The sequence below is a fragment of the Haliaeetus albicilla genome, chromosome 2 (assembly GCF_947461875.1).
Source record: "Haliaeetus albicilla chromosome 2, bHalAlb1.1, whole genome shotgun sequence".
NCBI classification, from domain to species: domain Eukaryota; kingdom Metazoa; phylum Chordata; class Aves; order Accipitriformes; family Accipitridae; genus Haliaeetus; species Haliaeetus albicilla.
In genome coordinates, this window is record NC_091484.1 from 59,111,967 (window position 1) to 59,135,930 (window position 23,964).

The 23,964-nt window shown below is 36.2% G+C and overlaps 1 protein-coding gene across 1 annotated transcript in view; it reads left to right on the forward strand.

The window, feature by feature from the left end:
• The window catches only part of MALRD1 (MAM and LDL receptor class A domain containing 1), a 289,291-nt gene that overhangs the window by 90,334 nt on the left and 174,993 nt on the right, over positions 1-23,964 (forward strand). The window contains exons 21-23 of the mRNA XM_069776612.1: positions 14,557-14,713; positions 18,236-18,346; positions 19,281-19,494. Of these exons, the coding sequence (XP_069632713.1) occupies positions 14,557-14,713; positions 18,236-18,346; positions 19,281-19,494 (482 nt within the window). The remainder of the gene's footprint in view (positions 1-14,556; positions 14,714-18,235; positions 18,347-19,280; positions 19,495-23,964) is intronic.

The window sequence follows — 23,964 nt, forward strand, 5'->3', positions numbered from 1 at the left end:
AACTAGTGCATAGAATAGACACCTGAAAATGAGTAACTCCATTAATTTATTTCCATTTTAGAGAAACTGGTTAGTGATGTAGCAAATTCTTTGACATTATTGATGATATTTGGGTACACCTGTTATTTGAAAACTTTATAGGCACTTAATTGATATGATAATTCATACCCAAATCTGTCATCAAAACTAATGAATCAAAACAAAAAAGGATGTGGAACTAAATTCTAAGCTCACATGATAATTATTACTGTGTAAATAGCTCCCTTGATAACCATATGTTTAACACATCTGTCTTGCCTTTGTGTCTGCTTTTCAGACAATCATTATCAGAATTTAGGAAAATTTAGGAAAAATTAAAAGCTTTAAGTGATATACTTAAGCCCAGCAGTTTCTTCAGCAGTCAAGAAATGTTTTAAACTTGAGATTCTAAGAGCTTCAAAATAGGTGAAAAAAATTATAAACCCACAGGAGACTGCTCATGAAACATTGGAAAGGAGAAAGCTGAATTTAACTACTTGAAGGCACTTCTTTTTTTCATACTGCATTTCACTTAGCTGATATAACTAAACCCCAAAAATATTTCTATTATATTACATGTACAAATCACCCTTGTTCTGTGCCTTTAAGCCTGACAGAGAAGAGACAATAAAAGGAGCATCGAAATCTACGTTGAAATGCATTTTTCAGTATATGGTAAATATTATGTAGTCTCCAAAATAGTTAAGTCCAGTTAAGGAAGGGTTCAGAGACCTGATCAACTATGACCTGGAAAGTGCTGGGCAAGGAACGTTGAGACAGCCTTATATGCACAAAGCTTTATTTGGAGCACCCATAGCTGGATACATTCACTCTACAGGTAAGATTTTCTCTTCATAAAAAAACAAAGGAGATAGAGGTACAACTGTCTCCAGTGGCCAGACAGGGAAAGAAGCAACAAGGTGTTTCACAGATGAGGGTCCTCTCCAATACAGCATATTTCCCCCTGTAACTCTTTTTCCATAGCAGCTATATAGTTTTTTTCATCAGGACTGGACTGTCTCAGGATTTGTGAGGTGCAAGGGCATGAAACAACCCATATGAACAACAAAGGGAAAAATCATTGCTGCAGCAGCCTCCTAGTGCCTAGGTGGTAGGGTCCAAAGTTGGAAGTCAAAGGCAAACTGTAGAACTGCAAATGGGAGGATGAGAGGAGCCCAGGCCACTCCTCCAATCACTGCAGTAGCTGCCTTGAGCTACCCAAAAGACAGGTGGAGCTCTCCATCCTCCCGACACTCTTGGCACAGACAGCTACTTCCTTGACCATTGTAGGAGAGCTTTTTTGAAGTTGACTTGTCTTCCCACTAGCTTCATGCCAGTACTTCATTCTTCATTCCAGCCACCTTCTTGATTCAAGGAGTGCTTTATATCGAAAAGCAAACCTTTTAAAAGCCTTTTCCAATATTGGGATAGCTTTGTCCATGTGACGTTTAGATGTAGCCCTTGAGACACTTGTGTGCTATATGCAAATATCTCATTCAAACGCTAGAAGATGACTTCTTCACTTGCATGATCCTACATGTGTCTCAAAAGCACGCGTAGTCTCATATGGAAACAGTATCTTCTCTAGAGTGACTTGTGATACAGAAGTTACAGGAAGATGCTTAAGTTAGCTCAGCGAATATTTAGAAAACATATTCTCTTATAAAAGTGATTCAGCCAAATATTTTTCTAAAACCAGTAATTTAGCCTTTCTGTCTACCCAAGAAGATCAAAGTAATGCATTTGTATTTTTACATTTATTATATTTATATTACTACAAATAATTAAAGACTTGTTGAAAGTCTTGACTGGGTCATTTACAAAAAAATAAAAATGTCTTTGACAATTTATTCTATAATCCTTTTTTGTTAAATTAGGAATTTTTTAGAGAATAAGAATTCAGATAATCAAGGTTCAGAAAACAGGGTTTCCTCTGCAGTCTTTTTTGAACAAGGTGCAGCTTAGTATATGCTTGTTCTCTAAGTGGTTGTGAAATATGGACTAATTTGTGTTAGTGCTTCATTAAAGTATTAATAAAGCATTGCAGGTAATCAAACGCTTTACTGTGCATGCTAGTAAATATCCAGGGTGATGATAAGGCAAGAAACAAAACCATAGATGATTAGACATTTGATGCTAAGTAAAAAAGTAGTTATGGAGGAACTTTCTACAGTAGCATACAATTTTATACTAAGCTGTAATACAGAAAATTGCTAATTAAAACTAATGCCCATTGTGATTAGAAATTTTGATGGCTTTTTCACTTCAGGCTTGGTTATCTGGGAAGGAAACTCATTCCTCTTGTTTCCTTTTGCCTTCAACCTCACAGAATTTATGGAGTTATGACAATGCTAATGAGATGTGGCAGGTTCAGGTGAGCCATGGAAAGACCATGAATTAATCTCAGCTCTGTGTCAGTCAGAAGCCATCAGACTAAAATCTCCAATGGAGAAAATCCAACTAACAGCCACTGACTGTTGTGTTATGATCAAAACATGGAATCTTTCATCTCTGATGCCGTTTGCTTTGTGTAGTGGTTTGTGTGCTGCAATACTTTTAAGTACCATTGGTAAATCTTGAGAGAGTTTGAACAGAGATTCTCTGAGAACAATGATGCTGACAGAACAGAGAAAAAAAAAAAAGAAAAGGGGATTAGACTGGTTAATAACATACTAATCTGTGCTCCAACTATAAAGGTTTATTTGTTTGCAGTTAAGTTTATTAGGCTTTAGTATTCCATATCAGCTGTTCTGTTGGTTTAGCCTTCTGCTATTTGAAGGTAGCCTCAAACCAATGATACAGTTTCTCATCTTAAAGGACCCAGCACTTTCTGCAGTTCTAAAGACATACCTACAGCTCAGAGATTTAGAGATTTGCAAAATTTGCAGACAACCCATGCAGAAAGGAACAACTGTATTTACATGGGTGTGCAGTGATCATGTTTTGTCTGAGGAAAAACTATGTTTTTTTTAAACAGTTGTTGTGGCTTCCAAAATTGTTGTTCTGCTCAGCTAGTGAGAGAAGGAAAATTGGATTCAAAGTGCTTCATCAGATTAGTGGTTCATTAGCATTGTGCACTTTCCTCTGATTACAAACTGTGTGTCAGTGCTGCAGTTCAGGTGTGATTAGAGCTGATGTGGATACACCTGGTCCAGCCCTATTTTGGCTACCATTGGTTCTGATTGCCATAGTATGGGAGTGTGACACTTACCATGGTACATAAAATTTTCCTGGAGTGTGCCGTGGTTTAAGCCCAGCCAGCAACTAGGCACCACACAGCCGCTTGCTCACTCCTCCCCCTGTCCCTAGTGGGATGGGGAGGAGAATCAGAAAAAAGAAGCAAAATGCATGGGTTGAGATAAGAATGATTTAATAACTAAAGTAAAATAAAATGTAATACTACTACTACCACTAAAATATAATCATAATAATAATTGTAATTGGAAGGAATATAATAAAATAATAATTAAAAAAAAACCCACAAAAAAACCAAGAAAAAAACCAGGTGATGCACAATGCAATTGCTCACCACCTGCTGACCTATGCCTGAGTAGCTATCAGCCCCTCCTGGCCAACTCCCCCCCATTTATATACCGAGCATGGTGTTCTGTGGTATGGAATATCCCTTTGGCTAGTTCGGGTCAGCTGTCCTGGTCATGCTCCCTCCCAGCTTCTTGTACACCTGCTTGCTGGCACAGCATGGGAAACTGAAAAATCCTTAACTTAGGATAAGCGCAATCAGCAACAACTAAAACATCAGTGTGTTATCAACATTATTCTCACACTAAATCCAAAACACACTGTACCAGCTACTAAGAAGAAAATTATCCCAGCCAAAACCAGGACAGAGTGCTAAGCAAAGACTTGGGTGGTTACACCTCACTCATCTCTACTTTGCTGTGATTACACTATATCTCTAAAGTACTGGATTTATGTTCATGTGCACCAATTTTCCAGTCTGTTCTCCAGCCAAGTCTGCATACCCATTTGTATTCTTTTCCCCATAGCTGAATAATACTGCCATATGAATCTACAAGAAGTAATTAAGATTAGTTTGTAAAATTTCAGTTTCTCCTGTAAAGCCTTGTTCAGAATATACTCTGGACAGTTTATGTGTGCTTTCTGTTTTACATTTTTTTATCAAAACTCTTATAAAGGAGTCTTCTGCTTCTCTTGAACTTATAGCAAGAGATATATTAATTAACAGAGCAATGGAATTACCATAAGTCTTTTTTTCCCCTGTATTTCTTTAAAAACAAATCTCTAAGTTTTTTCACGTCATCAGAACCTCTACTTTGTAGAGGTACTCCCAAAGCAGCTTAAACGTGTTTAACATATATGGAATGATTTTTAAAGGACTGATGGACATTAATAAAAAGCTGTCTGCATTATTCCAACCAAAAGGATAAAAAAAGCTCCTGAGATGAAACATCTTCCTGAAGGCACAAATGAAGTCTCATTGCAATGCACCACAAGAAATGCTTAATACACCAATTCTATGTTTGTCATTTTATATGGATAGGTGTCTGAAGAGTTCAACCCATTTCACTACCATATATTTATGTTGGACTTGCTGTCTCATTCTGGTTAGGCTGTGCTGACTACTATTCTTTAAGCAGGAATTGCTTGAAGACACTGAAATTAATGGCAATGCTTTTAAATGAGCCTTTTAGATATGGAGAGTATAAATGATACCTGAGAGTACTATAGTTAGTTACACTTATGTAGAAGTGGAAGAAAAGTATAAGCTTTATGTGATGCTTTTACACTCCATATATCTATTCTCAATAGTATTATTTACTTTAGACAAATGTGCGTGTATACCTATTGATCTTGCTTGAGGACTTTATTCACGGTGAAGTGAAATACATAGCATTAAGCCTCGTAGGCTCCACAGCTGTCTCTAGGAAGATACTTATAGTACTCTTAAAGACAAAGGAAAATGAAAGGAAGGGGATACTTCAGCCTTGTAAAGAGCAGTTTATTTAGCATGTTACAGTGTATCTATCACAGGCTCTGATGGATATTGTGCTTCTATATGTGCAATTCTTGTGATTCTTGAGTTGAACAGGTGTAGATTTCATCAGAATAAAGACTTGCGGGCCTCTAGAGAAATAAGGTAACAATAAACAACAAAAACTTATTTAATTTTTATATATTTATAGAATTATTAATTCACATACTTTCATTCCCGCCCCCAATTTAAAAGCACTTTCTGACAATATGTAATATTTTCTCTTGTTACGCCCAGTAAAAAAAGTGAAGGTTACATGTGGTTGCAGTACAGTCTGAGAAGAATCCTACCATAATATTGTACATAACGTTTTGTGGTGGGTTGACCCAATCTCAGCCAGACCCAACACATGTTTCTTTACCCTCCTCTTGTCCCTTTAGGACTGGGACTGTAAGTTCAACTTTGAATATCAGGTGACTCCACCAGTGCTTATAAGAAATGAGCCACCTTCAGTAATGAAGTCTGGAGTCCTGTCAGACTTCAGGTTAATATTATCTTTTGACTTTGTCATAATCCATTTGTTAGCGCCTGCTTACATCATTAGTGGCAAAGTTCAGAGGAATGTGTGTGGAAAAATAATCTGGAAGTGCACACAGCCATCACAGTAATATAGATAATATACATTAGTACCACCTGAAGCAATATGTTGATTAAAAACTAAACGCTAAAGACTGTACATTTAATATTTTTATAAGAGAAATTGCTGTACTGTGTGTTTAATGAAACTGAAGTAAAGGCAATAATTCTTTCTTAGGAAAAAAAAAGGTTTGGGGTTGAAAGTGCTGATAAAGTAATTCTAAATTTTGCACCATCCACTTGGGGAGCAAAAGTATTCATATTACTTGTGTGTCCAACTTAGATATGTAGTTGTGAAATACTAATTACTCTTAAGAATAAGCTAAGAGTCAGAAATTATTTGCAGGATGATGTTAAATAACTAATCCATTTCAAGTAATCTTAATTTAATCAAACCTAATTTTGTACGAAGAAAGAGAATGCACTGGAAGTATTTTTTAGCTCTGTATATTAGGATCCCAGAGTACAGGATTAGTATCATAATGAAAATCGATTAAATTGTGAAGAATTTAATCACTGTGTGTGGGTAAAACTTTACCAGCACATTTTCTGTCTGGAATTCATATCTATTGTGTAAAACAAGGCATCAAAGTTGTACTCAAAGCTTTATGTGGTACGCTTGTATCATGGTCAAGGCCAGCAAGTTTCTTTTGGAATTTTGACTCTGAAGAGCCTGACAATAAATATAATACACTTTGATTTAGTTCAAGAATTCCTTCTCATGTTTGCGGTGATTTTCTTTGGAAGACCTTTCTTATCTCAGTGTCCAATTACAGGTCTCTGTGTGGCTAGTGCTTTGGTGTGTTAAGCACCTTTGTTTCTGTTCAGTTGGAATTAAACATTGAAGCTCAATCCTGTATTTGTGTGCAGAAGTTTAGATGTTCACACTAGAAAAATTTGTCTCTAGCACTGTGCAAAGAACTAGGTCTGTTGGCATCCAGCAATTTACAGACAGTTGTCTGTAAACACAGCTGGAGTACGGCTTCTGCAATAGCAAATTGCTCTATTATATCCTTTCAGAAAGAAGTCTTGCAAAAATTTACATCTACTTTGTCATGGCATGACAATCATGGTACTTTTTTGATTCTGAGTTTATTATGCATTAATGTTAAATGTTAATGGAGATGGGAGGTTACTAGATAAAAAATATATTTCAAATCATGGTAAAAGAACTTACTCTTTTTGGAATTACCACTGTTTGAAATTAAATTTATCACATAATGCTGTAAATGAAGATCTGCATTCCTGACCACTGTTTGCTTCCAAGTCCTTCTTAATTTTTTTAAAATGTTTACAGAAATACTTAAATTTAATTGAAGAACAGCTGCCTTTTTTTTTCTCTTTCTAGTTATTAAATACAGATTTGAGTTACTGACTATTTAAAACCTATTAATAGTTAAGTGGTTAGAAGTGTTCTGTGGAGAACATCTTTCTCTGATACATAGTAGAATTAATTAGGTTATTGGAGTTCTTATTGTCCTTCAATATTACTGAAAATTACACATTTTATGACATTTTAATTTTGCATATAGATTCTTTTTCTGCAATTATATTCTCACAGCTGCAATCCTTTATTCAGGAAAGAACCCTATTGAAGCTAATTAATATGTTATGTGTAAGTCACTGCAAGACAGGGGCTGTAAAAGATCTGTTCATATGTTATGATCTATAATAGGCCATCTTATATTATGTACAGAAGGATAAGTAGTCAAACTATTTCTCATGCAGACACTGAGTGTCTAGCAAGTACAGATACAGAAGAAACAAGGTAATTCTTTCTCATTCTCCTTCTTTCTCCTCATAAAACTTCTTATGCTTCCTAGAGAAGTGTGCTCTGCCACATTTCCTTCAGATTCACAGTCATTATGCATTTTGAGTAAAACCTTGGCCGCTCTCCACAGACTACCCTCCCCTTCCTACAACATGTGTTGCCTTCTGGCTAAAATAATGGGCATAATGGGCAGGGCATCAAGTAGCTGTTACCCGAAGTATAAAGGAGGTGACAAATTTCTTCTTGAATGAGTGCTTGAGTAATAAGGTCTCTCTCACTTCTGAAGTATTTTAGCATCATTTTCTACAGGCAGATGCAGTGTTGAGGGAACTGTTAGGGTTTGCTTTTTTTTTATAGAAGGCTTACTCTTTCTGTATATTTCTATAATCCTTTCTGTAATATTTCTGTATTGCTTCTATCGACCTTCCAGCAGTTTCCCACCTTAAAGCCAAATTTCAAGTAAACAGTGGTATAGACACAATGTGTACGTGACTTCCCCATTTTACAGTTAATATATTGAAGTTACACTGGACTCTATATGGACACATGCAAAGATGAAGATTAAGCCTTCCTTGTATCTTTGCCTGTTTCCTTAGGAATACTGTAATAATAATGACTTTTGGATGCTTTATATTTCTATTGCAAGTTTTGTTGGCAATGCTAGAAAATATGAAATGTTAGCATCTTTTAAAAGATTTTTAATATAGATTTTTTTATTTTTAGACCTACTTAAATTTTTACCAGAAGTTTCGTATCATCTGGTTTCTGACATTATAAACAAGAAATAATAGGTATCAACATAAAATGAAGCTAGCATGATGGAATGGTAAAAGTATAGCAGTTTACAACCATCTTGTGTCAAATGTATAAGGTATTAAAATACCAATACTATACTCTGATGACATAGTACAAGAAAAAAATTATGCCAATATAAATCTTTTCTCATAAATGCAGTTGTTATGAAGAAAAAGGGGAGAATTTAACTCCCTCTTAGCTAATGAAACAATAATCTAAAAAATTTTCTCAGTAATCTTTTGATGAAATGTTTTCTCACTAGGAAATCCTAGTTAATCTAAAACTAAAATTCTCCTGTGAATACCTTAACTTTGGCAAAACTTTTGTCAGCTGGTTTCCTATGCTCTTGGAGGAAAGCGAATAGAGAAGAGACTGATATCCCCCAGCCCCACTATTCTGATAAAGGATGCATAGGATGTGGTAGATGGAAACTGCCACTGCCTTGTCCAATTCAAACCATCAACCTGAGCTCTGATGGCCCGCATTTCCCTGATATCTCTAGTATCCCCCAGTCCTTCCCCTTTGGTCAAGAGAATGCTTCTTTTAGATGTCAACTAGTGCCCTACTGTTTTTTTGACCACTAGTTTTGGGTTTCTCTCTGTACAGAAATCCATCTGGACTAATAGCAGGTCACTGATGTGGCGGATCCTGGACAGGTGGTGTTGGAGAGCTGAAGAATAATGCTTTAAATGCATAATAGGTCCAACATGTCTATGGGGTTCTGATTTGCTATATAGATGCTGCACAGTGTTTATGGACATATATAACCAGGAAAAATAGAAAGGAATGTGGAGCTACTGCTTTTTGAATTTCAGATTTTACTGTGGTGAGCTAATCATTGGGATGCTTATCCCTCTAAGGAAAATGAAATTTCCCTCTCTGGTTTGCCTGTTTTAATTGTTTGGTTTTGTCATTATTGCTGAAATTTGGAAGGAAATCAGAACTCTCTAATGAAATGGAGTTCTTTGTTTTCTAATCAGATTTAGTTTTCACTCTGAATGAAAAATAAAGAGTATAAGGTATTTTATAAGTCCATCTAAGTGCTTAATCAAGGATTCTCAAAAAATTTGCAGAAGACACATAGATGAAGTAACACTTTAAAAACAGAGATGTCCAACAATTAATTAAATCAGAGCTTGAACTTCCTGTATGGGAAAATTAAGCTGGTTAGTTTTTGATCCACTTAAAGACATTAGAACAATAGACAGTTACTACTGTGAAATGAGTAATTCACAGTATAAGACTTGATAACACTACCATATTTAAGCTGGGCCTAATTTTTTGGTTAAGTCTCCAACTTTTTTTTAGCACACCAAATCTTTCCCTCAATACTAATTCCCATTTAGTATATTCAGTTCCCTGTGTTCTTCTGAATGCTTTGAAGGGTTCTTTTCTGTATGCCCATTCTTTGCTAACTACATTTAAAAAGATACTTGAAATATTAAGTTATTAACAAAGTCAAGAATGGAAATGTAGCCCAGTTGCTTCTATTGAATTTTTTATATCCATTAAAGTGTTGTGAATTTCCCTCTGAAATTAATTAGGATTATTGCACTGGCACAGGAATATCTCTATATAGGGAATGCTTATAGTACAGAGGTAAAATTAATTATTTTCAAAGGGTAAATATAAAGATTTTAATGACACATACTGTAGCTGCCAACTATGAGGTTTTCCATGGAATAATTTTCCAAATAAGCCTGAGGTCTTGCAGCTACTGGCAGGGGAGCCTGTATGTATTCTGCTGAATTTCAGCACTTACATAAGATCTACACTGAAAGCCAGATTTATTCACTCTTATATGTGTTGAACAATACCTTGGTTTACACTTGTTACCATCAACTTCTTGAGGTCTTATTTGGGGAAAAAAAAGAAAAAAAGAAGGAGAGTACTTTTATGGAATAGGAAAAAAAGGAATTTAAGGAGATGGTCAGATGATTAAATTGCACCGTGAAGAAACTACTACTTTGGCTGAAGATGATTTAAAGAACAAAGATGATGGGTGAGGAGAGCAACTTCTGAGCAGAGTAAGAGAGACTGATAATTTAGGTTTATGGAAAGTTTTGGAATACCTTGTGACTGTATATTACTTACTGGTTTAAAATACATGTAGGCCAGCTAAGAAGTCTTTTACTTTAAAAGTCACAGCTTGACAAACTAAACAGACGATTGCATGTATGTTAACTGGTTCTGTTACAAAAGATGCATGCATAGAAGATGCAGGTCCTCTAGTATGTAAACTATATGCAGAGTGATTACTTATTACTTTTTTTCAAACTCTTCCCCCTGTAGAATGTGTATCTCCCTGTAAATTCTACACAGGTTGCTACACAAGACAGCTTAAAGCATTCAAGACAGGGAGATTGCTTTGCTCTGTGAGCAAACATGGTGCAAGTTAATGTCAGCTACAGACACTAGAAGAAAGCTTTCCTTTTAAACATCATGGATAGGTCACAAATATATCAGTCTTGTAGATCTAAGTGTAAAAATTTCCATGATAGGAGTGAAGGTGAACAAGGATGCTCTACATACACTTATCCAGCGCCTTCTGAGCCTTCCATTTTCCCTTACTTTCCCACACAACCTTAATATTCTTGTAATAACATACTGCCACCATGTTTAATGGCTAGCACTCCATGAAGTGTATCATACAGGGGACTTTCATCTGGTTCACTAGTTTTAAATGTAACATAGCAAACACTGAAACAAGGGCGAAAAAATTGCAATGACGCCCGCCTTCTTAGGATGCACTATGGGACCAGTAGTATCTAGGCAGAGATGCGATTTTGGTCTGCCTTCAGGACCAAGACATATCTGACAGAACACGCCAAATAAGAGATGGATGTTTGAATTTCATCACAGTACTGATTGTACCCTACCACTGTTTTCAAACTAATCTCACTGAGAGGCCTGGGCGTAATACTGAATACTCTGGGAAGTATGAGGGCTGTAAGTGCTATTGCTTTTCAGGGCTCTTTATCATTCTGCTTCTTACAGCCCTCTTGAATGCTATTGTAAATACAGTGCTGACACTCTTGGATCACTGAAGGCATGAGTTCCCAGCAGCAGAGTACATGCTGAATTTTCACACATTTTTGCAGACCTTAAGAGAACTGGATATTCTTTTACCTCCAGGCAAGACTCTGGTAGAATATTCAACACCAAGGAAAAAAAAGAATCCAAAAATTGTTACATTGAAATAACAGCTTTCTTCAGCAGAAAGGAGGGAAATAAATGAATGTTCCAAATGCAGACTTGCTTGAAAGATCTGTAACTATGTAGTTTTCAAGTTTTCAATTATCACTTATATTACAAGCTGTTTATTAGAAGCTGTTTTAACAAAAGTGCTTTATTACTTTTTAGTTTGAGATTTTTTTTACCTAATTGCCCTAAGGCTTGCATATGTATTACTCTATTTTGTGCTTATTTTCTGCAATAGTTCACTTTCAAATATTTATGCTACTGTGTCAAGGATGGTGTAAATGCATGCACTAATTATAAAGATGTCTGAATTGCCAGGATACAGTGATAAAAGAAAAGCTTCAGTGACACTTCTCTCATCTGCTTCTGAATAAAAAAAAAAAAAAAAAAAAAAGATTGTGGAGAAGATCCAGATTTCCCCAGATCATTACTCTTCCCCCTAGAATCTCACTGGACTGACTTTGGTCCCTGTTGACTTTATCAGCAGTTCTCAGTGATTTCACCTGTAATATGTCTGACCTACACCAAATGAAGGTCTGCCCCAACATATTGTTCCTGCTTCAAAAATATCTACTTCTATGTGGCTTAGAAAGAGAAAAATTTACTGTAAACTACTGGGCATTTCTTTTATAAGAAAGGAAGATTATAATTCTGCTGAGTAGTTATTTCTCTTTTATGGGTGGCAGTAGAAATGTTAACTCTGATCATGACCATTAGTTTCTTGCATGTATTTGATTTCTACCTAAAGCCATGTGCATATGCAACTTAGCCCCCACACTACTGATTTTTTTCTGTAAAAGTCTTCATTTTTCAATTATGAATCATATGCACTTCATGTTCTCCAATGAACTTAAGAAACAATCTGCAAAATGTTATCTTTTCCTGCACAAGTACTTCATTTTACAGGATCTTTTAATACTTAATTTTAAATAAAACAAATGTATTAATAGTTTAGACCTGACAATCACCTTTCCTAGCTAAAGAAAAATTAAGGGCATAACTCACTTCTGTGCCTTTTGACATTTGCAGATATTTTACCTACAAATCCTTACCGATATCTACAAATACAATGATTCTTTCATTCTTGCATGCTGGATAAGGTTCTGGGAAACCTCTGAGAAGTGTGTAATGATTACAGGGTTGAACTGTGGCTGATTAACTAGTGAAAGTGCTCCCCCCACTTCTGACCCATGGAAGCGTTAGAATTGCACTTTGCCCTGCTGAAGGAAATAGCCTGGTATTTCTGTACCAAAATGTTTTATGACTATCAGAATTGTCTCTTACTTTCATCTACCAAAATATTTTCTGCAGTTTCCCTGGGCTATAGCAGTTGCTTTTTTAATCCTTTTTTTTTTCCTGGTGTGACATCAGGGGAGACAGAAGCAGTACTCTGCCTAACAGGCAATGAAACAGCCACTGATTTGCAAGGATTTTTGAAGGGCTGTTTTGTGTCAGTGGCTGTTATTATGTTTTAATTTTCCTATGAAGCTAAAATTTAATGGCCTTAAACATCAAGAAAGAGAAAGAGATGGAAAATTATTTTCATTTGAATATAGCCTTAAGATCAACCACAGATTACAGGAAAGATAAGGAGATACTCTATGAAATTCTTTGCCTGGGCAAAAGGAAGATCAGACTATTTGCAGTTTATCAGTCTGTCACAGGTCGTATTAGAAAAAAGTTACTGCATGCGTGACTCTGAGGATGAGTGAATTAATTGAAAAACTTCAGATCCTCAGAGGAAATTGCTGTGTGAGTACAGAGATAAAATTTGCCTGTTTCTAGCCTACTTTATATTACGTACTATAGTAGATAGCATGTGCTGTTCCTGAAGTGACAGAATATATGGTGGAATTCAGTCTCTCCTTGACCTCCAGAGTACGTGACAGGCCTTAATTAATACATGTTAAAGTATTTTGTGATTATTGAGTGTAAATTATTCTATACAGTAAATGTAATCTATTAGTTTTGTTGTAACTTTGCAGTGATAAACCTGTATGTCATAAATTCAAACTTATTTTATGACACAGATCAGTACATGTTGAGTACAACATAGGCATTGCAATCTGAGGTAAATTGTGTCTAAATAGTGAAGATTTTTAAAAAAATTTATAAGGTGTTTTAAAGAAACAATTTTCTTACAAGATTTTAAAGAAACTTTACTAGATTATTGAAAAAGTAGCTTTCATCATATGTAATACTGCAAAGGGTGCATCAACCTGAGTTCTTACCACAGGCACCAAAGTCTTTTCGTCCTTTAGACTGCTCTAAGTATAAAAGCTTAGAGAGGGCTGGTGGAAAAAAAAAAAAAAAGACAAAAAAAAGTTCTTGAATCTGTACCATTGAAGCCCTGACTCTTCCCGTTTGGCAGGTCTTTCAGCCAGTGATCACACTGTGGGCACCCAGTGTTTCTCTCGGCAGTGCTTGCTGGGCATGGTCACTGCCTTCTCACAGTTGCAGTGATGCAACGTTAGGAAGCGGTTGCTCAGAGCTTAGCCAAACAGGAAAACTGAAAAGCAAGGAAAGCCGAATATCAGGACCTTTTTAAAAATGTAGGTCCCATCATCAGGGTTGTAAGCCCTTGTTGGAAAGGTTCTTTCTTTGGAGAAGCACTGAGCATGTAACAGCTCCACTACAGAGAACAGAATCTTATCTTTGGTCAACAACTGCTTTTTATTTTGTAAAGCAAGGTTTTTATGAGCCAAGTCTTAGATACCCAAAACACTAAGACTGTGCTTCTGGTCTCTCTGTACACTTAGAGTCTGATGCTTACTGCAAAGCCAGCCAGACTCATCTTTCCCAGCAGCTTGGGAGAAAGAATCTCACCCAGTATCCTGGATTTTCTTCACTTCAAGCCAGGATCAAACCCTCTGATTTCCCTGAGGAAAGTGGGGGGGGGGGAACCCAGAGGCCCTCCAGCCTTCATCTATACGACCCTGTGGGTAAAGGCTGACTTCAGCTCTGTATTTTGTTTTGCTGATCTCTGATAGAAAAATGTTAGCTGCCTTTTCAAGGGCTTTTTGGGATTCTGGCTACACCCTGATAAACTAGAAGGCATCCAGATACCCACGCAGAAGATGGTATATCTGTATAAGGAAATACTACCATTTTAACTTTAACTAGAACTTGACTATGATTAAGTGTTTTGTTTTAATAAAGAAAAACCTTTTTCTCTGAACAGGTGTACTGCAGAAGGCTGGTATCTGTTTGCAGACAGCTCAAATGGAGAATTTGGTCACATAGCTGACATTGCTACCCCAGTCATCTCCCTTACAGGACCCAAATGCAAAATCATATTCTGGAACTACATGAATGGTTCAACAATAGGTTCTCTGGAGGTACATAGATGTTCTTGTTTGGGGTGGGTTTGGTTTTTTTTTGGGGGGGGGGGGGGTTGTTTGTTTGTTTTTTTCTGCCCAAAATTGCTCTGAGAATATTCATGTCTTGTCATTTATATTCATTAAAGCTTAGGCTGCTCTTAAAGGAAAAAGAACAATTACTAACACTCCACTGCTCTCATTATGTTACGATATGAAGGAAGCATCAGCTAGAGTAAGCTGGGGAAAATGTAACTTTCTACAACAATCATAAATTATGACCTTTATAGACATACTGTAGCTGGAAATTCCATACAAGAAAAAGCCTCGTACTGCACAATACCCTTTGACACTGATAAGCATCAGTAGATATGTGGACATTGAGGTCTTTGACTGAATGTGGGAGCATGAAAAAAAGAAGTACTTGTATTAAAATCTGCTGTAAAATTTTGTAGAAACAGCTTATTCCTCAGAAAGTTTAACATATATCCTTCAGAGTTTAATTATACTAACGTTAGCACCATTGAACTATTCCTAGGACATAACAGTAATGAACTTTCTTACCCATACACTTTTCTTCACTCCAGTTAAAATAAAAGCACTTCTTTAAAGGAAATGTAACTCGTTCAGCAGCTTGTAGATGGAATGAGTCACTGCAAAGTGAATGAACAAAAGACCAACATTGTTCTCAACAATTTTTTTGCTACACATCTGAGTAACTACAATGGGATTTCCCATGAATGTTACACAATAACTACAGCATCAGAAATGGATTGAAAAAAGTACTCAGGATAAGTTACCTAGTCACCTGCACACTTACTATCAAATTAGGTGTGGCCAGTGCATGTGGATTTAATTGTACAAATAAGTTCTCACTAGCTCGGTTACTCTGAATAACAAATTATAATGAAAAGTTAGCAGAATTCAACTGTTTTGAAGATTAAATTAAAATGCATGTTGACATTAGAAATTAAATCTGAGATGTGTCCTTCACCCCATGCATGTGACTGTTAGATGTACAGAGGAAGCATGCTTTGTGTTTTCTTGATTTTTTTCTTAAACGATTTTTTTAAATATTGCTGAATTTCTCCCAAGCAAGTAAAGTTCTTGCTAGGCTGCTTGGCAAGTAGTCAAATTTTAATTCATCAGAGTTAGTGGGAAATCAGAGTATAAAGACTTTTTTTCTCAGTTTTAAGACTCATGACAGATAAATTTGCTTCGAGATTTCTTTTCATTCACTCTGGAGTCCAGGGCTTCTTTACAGTGTAGGAACCCATGTTAGTTGGAATCAGTCCACAGAGAGTTTTGTAGAACTTAACAGCAAATTCTATGGAGCCATGACCAGTATTACCACTACAAAAGGCAAATATATAGACTTTTTTTTTTTTCCTCAGTTTCAACACAGGAGACTACAATTTCCCTCTATTCCCCCCTACCCTCCATAACTTAATTGATTTTAAGATGTACCAAGGGAAAATCACAAAACCTTTGCATTTTAAACAATGTAAATTATTACCTGGTTTCAAATGCTTAATTAAGTGATTAATAATGAATGGAAGAATAACTCAGAATATAAAATTATTTAGGTAATTTCTTATTATTTTCTTCTAAAGGTTCTAAGTATTATATGAATGTGAATCTTTTCTGTGCTTAAAAATCAATAAAGGCCTTTTAACCATCTCTTCTCCCAAAGCTACCACATTTTTACTTAATTCACAAGTTTGGATTTTTGCATGTTAGTCTGCATCCATGCTGTCAATGTCATGTATGACACGCTGAAGACTTTCCTGCTGTTTGCATGAATGGCTGTCTTCCTATGTTTCTGTGACTTTCTTAAACATTAATTATCTGTCACCTTATTGTGCAACCTAGGTTTAAATATTTGTTGGAACCATTTTTGTCTGGTTTTTGCCCTCTGACTTGGCATGGTTAACTCTACCAAAGTATCAGATGTGCTTCTTCAATAACTTGCAATGTAATTGAAAAGCATAGGACTTCAAAGTGCATTAGGGTACAGGGAAGCCTTGGATTTTAATAGCACATAAATTTATGGCCATATTTAACTTTAAAATTATAACCTTTAGCATGATACGATAGAATATATGAATTTCTGATTAAGGATTTGGTTTTATAATTTAGTAAGTAATTTACAGTGCATGTAAAAACATTTGTGTATGTGTCTGTATAGTCACACACATGTATATTCATATAATTATATAGTTTGTATTTGAGTGTAAGAAAAACCTTTTCTTATTCAGCACCTTTTATTCTCTCAAATAATATCTGTAATCCCCTTTTCTCTCCAATTTTTTTTTTCCCCCTTAAAATTCATGTCTTCTGCAGGTAGCTGTTCTTGTCTATAAAGTCAGGTGTCACTTTGTTTTTCTATTCAATTTAATATATTACATCTGTTTCTTTTGCTCCCCTGGAATGGAAGCTCTTCAGTGTGAGGATGTGCTGTTTGCTTGGAAGAACTTACCTGTTATGCAATATCATATACACTTACGGGACTGCATAAATTTTCAAAAGCCCTTTATTTTCATTAAGATGAAAAATGCCTGGGATGCCCTAAGAAGATTACACATGGTAGCAATAAATCCTTGAGAGCAGAAGTGATTCAGGCAAGTAGCGAACTGATGTTTAGCTCTGTGAGTACTGGCTGGAGACACAGCTTCACACAGTTCATCAAACACCCATCTTGTTATTGTCAACTCAGTTGAATTTGGATGCCTAAGAGGCTGGAGCAAAGCATATTTAGGACTTTGTACTCATGTCAAAAAGGGTCAGCTTTCCCCAAGTCAATGACTGTTTGCAGAGGTAAGGGTGTTTATGAGTCTTCCATTGCCAAACAGATGAAATTTGGTCTTTAGAAGAAAAGAACAAGTTTTTATTTGTAGAAGAAAAAAAACATTTCATAAGAATCAGGACAAGAAAGTCTATCACAGAATTGAGCAATCTAATGGATGCATGAATATTTTTTTCAGCAACTCTTACTGTTAATGCTGTTTCCATGTTTTACAAATGGATCCCGATCCATTAATGAGCAATTTTTATTTGCAGCTAGCCACTCCGGATAAATTAATGGGATAAATTAGACCAGATAAGACTCTGGACTGAGTATGTTTATGAGGATATCAGAAAATCTTAAAGCATTATTTTCTTAGAATAGCCATTTACACTGGCAAATCCTTTTGTTGTCAGATAGGACTTTAGGAAAAGGTTCTTCACTGAGAGGGTGGTCAGCCACTGGAACAGGTAGTCATAGCACCAAACCTGTCAGAGTTGAAGGAGCATCTGGACGACGCTCTTAGTCATATGGTTTAGTTTTAGGTAGTCCTGCGAGGAGCAGGGAGTTGGACTCGGTGATCCTTTTGGGTCCCTTCCAACTCCAGATATTCTATGATTCTATGACTCTATGATATTTAGTGGTGGTATAGAGATAAGTTGTACAAGATACTCTTGAACTCTTATATACACTTAAGGGACCTAAAGTGAGCTGGTAATGGAAAGATTTTTTGTGACCTAAAATTATTTCCTTTTTAGGTACTCTGTAAAACCAGTAATAGGACTTCTAAATTGTGGACTCAAAGTGGCAGTCAAGGTCCCCAGTGGAACAGAGCAGAAGTGTTCTTAGGAATTCGTTCAAATTTTCAGGTGTGTACTTCTATATTATGTGCTTCCTAGACTGCTGGTTTTAGGTACTTTTACAGTATGCGTTCTTTACCTCCTCATTTCCATTTTTGCCCTGTACATATACTGTACCTTCTCTTCTGAATAACAAAAGTCATCTTTTTGGCTGTCTGATTGGTTATCTGAGCTGGATGCAAGTTTCTGGAGATTTCTCACTCCCCTTCAGTCTCAGACTATCCATTTTTAAGACAAAGAATCCCTTCAATCCTTGAATCCAACTCAGGTTAAATTATTCCACTTCCTTCTCCTTAGTGTTTAGTACTTTTACATCTGGTTTTTTTGAAAAAGAATCTTGAGCATGATGTTGAGCTTTGATGATCTTGATGATCTTTGATGATCTTGAGCTTTGAAATATGAGCAGATTCCTAAGCCTCTTAGAGATACTTAGTCATGGGTATGCCATGCTTAGTTGCATTCTTATAAAAAAACCAAAACAGACAGAGCCAGGAACATATTTAAAAATGTGTTACATTCCCTGGTACTTCTGTCTTGGTGGGCTTTTAATGAAACTAGCATTCTTTTTACATTCATGGGAATAACTGATGAATGACTCGGACTAGTCTTTTCCATGTTTACTTTGCAGAAGTAGGTGGAACCCTTGCTATTAATTCAGGACGAGTGGGGACTAGTATCTGTTTGTGTTGCTCATTTTCTTTCTTTCTTTTTTTTTTGGTGCTTGGTTGATGTTAGAAGATGGTCCTTCAGTAACTATAGTGACAGATCTGTACAAGCAGTAGTACAAACTTTCACAGGACTGTGCTTTGACAGCAAGAATTGACTACTTCATATTTCCAGATTTGCAAGGACCATCATAGTCTGTGTGCTATTCATGTTGCATGTATAAGCTTTTATATATCTTAACAGTGTCTTACTGTAATAGCTCTGCAATTTTTATTAGGTTGTTTTCAGGGCAAAACATGGTGTCAGTTACATGGGAGATGTGGCAATGGATGATATTACCTTTGAAGATTGTTCCCCTTTGGTCATCCCAGGCAGACCTTGCACATCGGAGGAATTCACATGTGCCAACAAGTATTGCATCCCAAAGGATAGTCTGTGTGATTTTGTAAATGACTGTGCAGATAACTCAGATGAGAGCCCTGCTATTTGCAGTAAGTATGATAGATTTTTTTAATATAATTATCATAAATAACTGTCCCTGCTGTGAATTGTTATTACTTCAATACCTTTGGCAGCTCATCAGCTAAGAAAGCAAACAAGAAAGTAATAATTTAATTCTATCCCTTAGCTTTTAAGGATTTTTAAATTACTGTTATTTAATTTGAAATCATATGATAGCAAATTAAAAAAAGCTGTTAGTGAATTTCTTAAAATAATTCAGAAAGCAGCTGTCTTTAAAACCAGAATAAAAATCTGCTTTCTATATGAAAAGAATGTATTAAACCTGAAAAAAATACCTCAAGCATAATACCTTTGGGATATGAGGGACCTATCTCCTTTGATATTTCAAGGATTGTCAGGTCTCTTAGCAAATCATTTAAATCCGAATACTGTACAATTTTGGTTTTACAAGACTTATCAAGAAACATCATCTGTAGTATCGCATTCAAAGAATGATGTTTCATATCAAATGGGTTCTCCTCTGGAGAAATGGTTCACAATATATAGCACTAAGACTTTATTTTTTCTAGTACAATTGTGGGAAATGCTCACACAATCAAATCTGCATTGTTTGGTACTGTGTGAATAGTTGCCTCATTTTTATTGAGATTATGAATACAGTTTATCAGATTCTTAGTGAATACAATTCTATGAAGCAAAAGTATGCTGATAGCCTATTAAGTTAAGGTACATGGCAAAGGGACCATGTTTTGCAAATTATTTTCATACTATTAAACTGCTCATTGATTTCCAAACCAGGAATAGCATGTCACTAAGCTACATGGGGACCTATTCAGATCTTCTGCAACTAAAAATGAGGAGTATATCAAGCTGGAATTACTCTGTTGAAAAAGATTCTCATATTTTGGCTTTTATTTTCTGAAATAGTTAAAAGCTCTTTACCCACTACTTTTCTGAGTTTTCTGGATTGTCTGTATTTCTCATGAAGCACCATCAGCCAAGTAAAGACAGAAGCATTAGGGGCAAGATGGTTCAAGCAGACTGATAGGATTTAGTTTGGCAACTCTCTAAAATAAGTATTTCATTCTGATTCCCCATTGGTAAAGAGATGAACTGAAACAGTCCCACAAAGAAAATGCTTTCCTGTAAAGGGCTTTTTTTACTTATTGTTTTTAAGTTAAAAAAAAAAAGTAAAAAATTATTAAAAAAATAAATAAGAAAAGAACTTTCCTGACTGCTTTTTAAGAGGAAGCTTTACAATGAAGTATTATGGAGCCTTAAGAGCACAGGGGTCACTACTGGGGTGAAACTTCTATATCAGCATGGATTTTGCCTCGCATAAAAGATTAATCCCATTTCATAGTGTCTAATTGTGCTATAAAATGCTTAGTGACCAATTATGACTTTCTTTGTTAGGTCTGGGAGTGCTTTATTTAATAGCATTTTCAGTAATACTGTCAGGATTAATTTTTGCTTTCCTTTTTTTCCTTTTATTTTTTCAGTTTTGAAAAAGGTATGGTGCTTTAAATTTTTACTGTGTGCTGGAGAATTTGGGGTTTCTTTTATTGGTGCTGCCTCTGCCATAGAAATACATAATATAGCACTTGCTGAAAATATACTTAACAGAAAAATGCTAGTTCCATTTTCCCAGCTTTTTCATGAAGCAGGCTGCCTCCAAAGAGAACATAATGCTAGGAAACACGTATTTCCACTCTTTGCGAAGTTTTTTTTCCATTCCTTGCAGCCATCAGAGAAGCTGTTTCCTCACTGCTGAACCATAGAACGGTAGCTTGAAAACCTCAAACTCAGAAGCCTGGGGAAAACTTTAGTAGGGCAAAGTGTGATAGATCAAAGCACAGGAAACAAGAAATGGGCAGTTTTGCCCAGGCATGGCAATTGTGTTTAAAAGACATGAAAACTGTGCAGCTCCAAAGTACCTTTTAGCAGTAGGCCTTCCAGGATCGCTAGCTCTAACTGTGGGTGTGGTTTGCTATGTGCACAGAGTCATCATATCTTAGTTAATGAAATCTTTCACACCTTGTTGAAAGAAACTAGTCCCTAATCTCTCCTGAAACTTCAGAATGTTAATAGGACTTTATCACAGGATGATACTCACCCAGCCTAATTAGCAATGTCTAGACAAAGCCAGTGCTGCTGAGATATAAGCTATGCCTCATAAAGCTGTTAAATTACTATGGAGAGATCTGTGTCTTGGTCTTGTTTGCTTTGTAGAGGGCTCTTTTTAGCTAGTTGCACGACGTCAGTGCCATAAAATAAGTCAAGTATACATTTTAACAGATATACTGATTCATCAAATGTTTAGAAATTATTCCATTAGATACTGAATGAGTGATCCATGCTCGTAGTTTTCTTTAAGCAAATCACTAGTACAATTTTCTTACTACAAGTATATGAGAACAAAATAAACCACAACAGTGCTGGAGAGGTAGTGGCTGGTAGCGCTCCTTCAACCTTGTTCAGAAACTGCTGAGGTTCGCCTTATGCTGCTTGAGGTTAGCAGTGTATCAGAAGAAGGTCCCTGAGGCAGCTCTGGTTAGATTGAGTTGAGTATGCCTCCTTGAGGTAGAAATGGTGTTTTATGAGATCTAGTAAATTAATTTTTGTAAAATGCTGTGGGGCAGTAGTGTTTTTCCAGTCTGAAATATGGATTAGTGCCAGTGCAGGTGGCTGTACTTGGTAGATGTTTGGTTTTGTCTGAGCTTGATTAATGTTTGGTTTAGCTCATCAGTGTGCTTCTGAAGCAAATCTCTCAGTTATTCCTATTTATTGCAATCTGGTTTGCATTGTAGAGCGTGCTCAAGCATATGAACTAGGCTTCTTTCATTAGAAAATGGAAAGATGGGCTCCAGGAGGGCATCAAATGTATTCTAACCACTAGTGGTCATTCAGACCACAGGACCGGTCTATGCCCCCTCAGTCATCTTTCCTCTGCCACCCCCTTAAAAGTCATCAGGTCGTCAGGATCAGGTGTTTTGCTCTACAGATCTGCTCCTATAGCTCTGTATTCTTGTTCATCTAGGCATAGCTGATGGGAATAATATGACTTAAAATAGTTTAAATTTTGCTCCATTTAATTACTTAGTTTATTACGAAAAGATTCATTAGATCTTTTGTGATCAGTATAATACAATTCACATACCTACTGTTAAGTGTTTTTCTTAAATTATTAAGTTCTTATCCAGTAGACTAATTCAGCTCCACAGACAAAAGGATTAGCTTTGCTTCTGTACTTCATTACCAAGAAGACTTCATAGAATCATAGACTGGTTTGGGTTGGGAGGGACCTTAAAGATCACCTAGTTCCACCCCCCTGCCATAAGCAGGGACACCTTCCATTAGACCAGGTTGCTCAAAGCCCCATCCAACCTGGCCTTGAACACTTCCAGGGATGGGGCATCCACAACCTCTCTGGGCAACCTGTTCCAGTGCCTCACTACCCTCATGGTGAAGTTCTTCATAGAAGTGTCTACTACCAAAGATTTAATACACAAGTGCAGAGTCATCTTCTGTAACTTGAGTTTCTATGCAGGCTACCTAAGTTCCCTTTTTCATCAGTGGAGTGACCCACTTCCAGGCTGAAGTTTTTGTAATTTAAAATTGGTTGTTTGAGTCAGATTGGATAAATTGTCTTATAGATATAAGTCTTTTTCTTTGTTGACTATAGAGATCCTACAAGGACATCTAAATTCAGATTAGGTAACATGCAATAATTAGGAGGGATGTTCACTGCTCATGCCTTAAGGTCTTGATTCTTGAAAACAGGCCTTTAAAATAAAATGGTCAGTTGCAAGCACAAATTTTCTTGACTTAAGATGGAATTTGTAAGTAACTGAAGGAATTTCTTTAACTAGGATCCTGAAATATCAAGTAACTAAATGATCATATGGTAAAAGATGAGGAGTGACAAATTTTATGGGCAGTTACATTCAGTTGAGGTAAACTACAATCTGTGTTTTGCATAAATGATAATTGTATCATTTATAAACATCAGATTTGGGGTCTTTTTAATTGTCATTTCACATGGCATCATATTTGCAGACAAAGGTAGAAGACAGTGAAGCTATTTTTGCTAAATAGTCCATATTTTTAAGGAAAAGTTTCTAGCTTCTTTTTCACCCTTATGACCTCCACAAAGAAAAATACAAGGAACAAATCTTTCATCTGATTTCAGCCTGCAATTTTAGAGGTAGCTGTCTGTACTGTTTTGGTCCATGTGTAGGCTCCATGAATTTTAGCTCCTTGGCCTCATTACTGAGGCTTCTGACCAGCTGCCAATTAAATAAAGCTACTTTTAAGCAGCTGAACTTTATCAGACCCCAGAAGAGGCTCAGGTTCTGTTTACGTTTTATGAGAGCTTTTGTCATTTCTTATATTGTCAGACCAAATGATCCATACAGTTTCCAAATTTATCTTCAAAGCACTTTCCTTTCCAGCAATAACAGTAAGAATATTCAGGGCACAGTCAAAAGTCTCTTGAA